Source organism: Drosophila kikkawai, unplaced genomic scaffold (assembly GCF_030179895.1).
Source record: "Drosophila kikkawai strain 14028-0561.14 unplaced genomic scaffold, DkikHiC1v2 scaffold_246, whole genome shotgun sequence".
In the NCBI taxonomy this organism is placed as follows: domain Eukaryota; kingdom Metazoa; phylum Arthropoda; class Insecta; order Diptera; family Drosophilidae; genus Drosophila; species Drosophila kikkawai.
In genome coordinates this window covers 79,834-83,250 of record NW_027222587.1, presented here as the reverse complement: position 1 = coordinate 83,250, position 3,417 = coordinate 79,834, and the positions used below count along the sequence as shown (strand labels likewise).

At 59.6% G+C, this 3,417-nt stretch overlaps 1 protein-coding gene across 1 annotated transcript; it reads left to right on the top strand.

Annotated features, from left to right (window-relative positions):
• The first annotated feature begins 280 nt into the window (after positions 1–280).
• LOC138929494 (proline-rich protein 36-like) lies at positions 281–2,575 on the top strand. Its single transcript, XM_070288933.1, has 3 exons — positions 281–343; positions 451–1,704; positions 1,844–2,575. Exons 1-3 carry the CDS (start codon positions 281–283, stop codon positions 2,573–2,575), a joined length of 2,049 nt encoding a protein of 682 aa, XP_070145034.1.
• The last annotated feature ends 842 nt before the right edge of the window (positions 2,576–3,417 follow it).

Genomic DNA, 3,417 nt, shown 5'->3' with positions numbered 1-3,417 from the left:
TAGCGAAGTTCCCGTCGCCGAACATCGTGCAACTGCACATGCCAGGAAGCCGACGCCGGCGGACCGCCAGCCTGAACCAGCTGAAGCCGTACCACCACGAGGATGAGGCAGACACCGAAGCCGGAACCCACCGGGAAGACACCGACGCCGGAGACACCACGATCGAAGAAGCCGACGACACCACTCTGGACGCACAGCCAGCAGCCAAGACCGCACGGCGCAAGGGACCCATCCCGCGCCGCCAACACTAGCGACGAGCACCCATGTAGGGAAGGCGACCATGTTTCACAGGGACCACTTGTTGACAGGCGCGCCTGTCCAACGTCCCGAACCCCCTAGTGGGGTGAACATGCGTCTCTTTCCAAAAAGCCGTAGCCGTAGCCAACCCTAGCCCACTCCATTAGGTAGGGCCCAGGGCCACTCACTAATACAATCTCTCTGTCCTTACAGCAGCAGTCCTCAGCCAGCCTACCAAGAGGCACAACGAGCCACGCTCCCCGCAGGCAAAGCACGCCTGACACCTGCATCTACGCAGAACCACTGCCACGTCTTCGCCAGACCACCGTCGCCACAAGGACGTTAACCGCCCAGACGATGGACGGACAAGGCCATCCGCCGACTCCCGCCCCGGCGGCACAGGACACCGCATGGATGTACTGTGCAGTGGACGAGCTCCTACAGGCGCTCCACGGCGCCGGCCCAAGCCAGCCGCGTCCCAGAGGCAGCCTCGTCGCCCATAGCGTCGGCCCCTTCCGGCCACGGGTTCTACCCGTCGAGGTCGTCACCATCGACGACGACAACATGAAGGAGGCGAACACCGGCAACCACACCGGGCCCCGTCGGCCCGCTACCGAGGGGATGCCACCATTGGCGTCCCAGCACACCAGCTCCATCGGGCCATCACTGCTCCCTCTGGAAGTCGCCCACCACCGTGGCGATGACGAGGAGGGAGTGGGCCACATCGACTACGCCGAACGGCCATCATCATCAAGAGGAATGCCACCCCTGGTACCCCTGCTCGCCGGCCTCATTGGGCCTCAACGGGCCCCTCTGGAAGTCATCCCCCGTGACGATGACGAGGAGGAGGCCCACCAGAGCGACGACGCTGGACTCCACCCAGCACCCTTAAGGGGCATGCCGCTCCAGGCACCCCTGCGCACCGGCCACATAGGGCCGCAGGCACCCCCTCCGGAAGTTGCCCCTACCAACGGCAATGACGAGGAGGAGGTGCCACCTGACAACCTCACGCCGCCCCAACGACGCGAGGCTCCATCCGGAGACCCCGCACCCGCCGCCGACGTCGAAGACGCCTGGAACCAAGCCTTCTCCCTGTCAGACGATTGGTTCAATTTCGACCGCCTGGTAGAGGACACCCTGGGCGACCTCTTCAGCACCATCGAGGACCCAGACGAAGCAGCCATAGGCCTGGACCAAAGGGGCCCACCACACACGGAGCCGCCGGCAACAGGCTCTCTCGGCCCTCTAGGCGCGAGGTACGACCTCGTCACCGATGACGAGGACGACAGCGTTGGCACCCGTCGGAGCTACAATCCGACCGGCGAGGGCGATGACGACAGCGACGCGACCGTCCTGTACAACCCCACCGCGGAGGACAGTCGCGACATTCGGAGGAGGCGCACCACACCGCCTCACACCAGCACCCGCCGAACCCCGCCATATATGGGTGAAGTGGAAGCCGCCCTGGTCGAGTGCTTCGGGGAAATCCCGAAAGGCCTCATTGATTGGGGGGACACCGGGACAACACGCCGTCAACCATCTCGGCCGACGAGGACGAGGTCAGCCGGGATAGCTACACGCCTCGCGACCGTCATCCCCGAGTCAGACTCCGCCCCACGCCACCGGACCCACCGATGACGAGTCGGCATCGACCATCTCAGCCGAAGAGGACGAGACCAGCCGGGACAGCGGCAGGGCCCATGGCTCCAGGTCGCCACCCCCGCGTTGGACTCCGCCCAGCGCCTCTCACGTCGGGGCTCCGTCCCTCCAAGGCTGGGCACCCTTCACCGCCAGCCGTGCCAGATCCCCTCCGCCCTCCTACGAGGAAATATTTGGCCTTGGACCATACCACGGTCCTCACACCACCGCCCGATGCGCCGCGGTGACCCCCAGCCGCGATCCTCGACCACGCCTACCCACCATTGCGGAGCTGGCCGCAGAGGAGGCACGCCGAAGAGCACAAGACCTCAGCGAGGAACTCGGCAACCCACCGGTTGCCCAACCGCCAACGAATGGCCCACCATCACCGACCCCGCGCCGCCGAGCACGACGCCGAAGCGCTCCCTGGGCAGACAGCCCGCCCAGCTCATCCGACGAATCATCGTTGGACACCGGCGAAGAGGCCACCAACCCTCCCCGCTGGGTACCGGCTCCAGCGGAGTGGACCACGCCCAACGGCACATTGCCAGCCGCCTTGCTCCGCCGGATTCAAGGGCGGCTGGCGACACCAAGGCGACGGTCGATCCGGATCCTGGAGGAGGAGGGAAACCAGCGTTTCCGAGTCCAGGTGAACCGGAGCGGAAGGATTATCGTCACTCTTCAGCCCTCCCGAAGATAGGGTGGAGTGTGACGAAGTCACAAAACCCTATATATAAATCTATATATATAAAAATGGAGACAAAAAATGTTACTAATGGCATCACAAGAGAACGGCTGGGCCGATTTGGCTCAAATTTTTTTCAGTTGTTTGTAATTGTCAGAAGAAGGTAAGAAGGTAAGAAAATTTTGGGAAGTCCTTCCGGAAAAGTCGCTAGCGGCTCAACAGATGGACACACTGTTGTATGTAAAATTCTGAAACACCCTACAAAGATCATAGCTGCGTTGAAATTCTGTATCAATGAACTCGGTAAAAAAATATTTAAACAAAAAAATCGAACTAACGAAGCATTACCAATTGGAAGTAATGCCTTCTGTTAGACGATCAAGACTTGGACGGCGTTCACGCAATGCAATAAGTATTCCGAATTCCCGTAATAGTCGGACGCAAGAGGAACGTACAGAAATAAATGCATCGATACGTGCCCAAATGGCACAGCTTCGCGCTCCACAAAAATCACCTCAAGCCCGACAAAATAATAGAGAAAGACGAGCCGCAAATGAAAACTTGAATCGCGCTGCATTCGCATACAATCCTGAAACATCCTACAAGGATCTTACCTGCGTTGTTATTGGTTCATTGTCTGTTGTATGTCAGCATTGCAATGCACTGAAGTTTCGGTTGGAAACCCCCGGCTTATACTGTGCAGGTGGCAAAATTAAATTGCCCGTTTTGGCTCATCCACCAGGGCCATTGTATTCGCTACTATATAGAAATTCAGCCCAATCAAACAGTTTCCTAAAGCTTGCACAAAAATATAACGGATGCTCCCCATATATAGTCGATGGCCCTGGCAGCTCGCA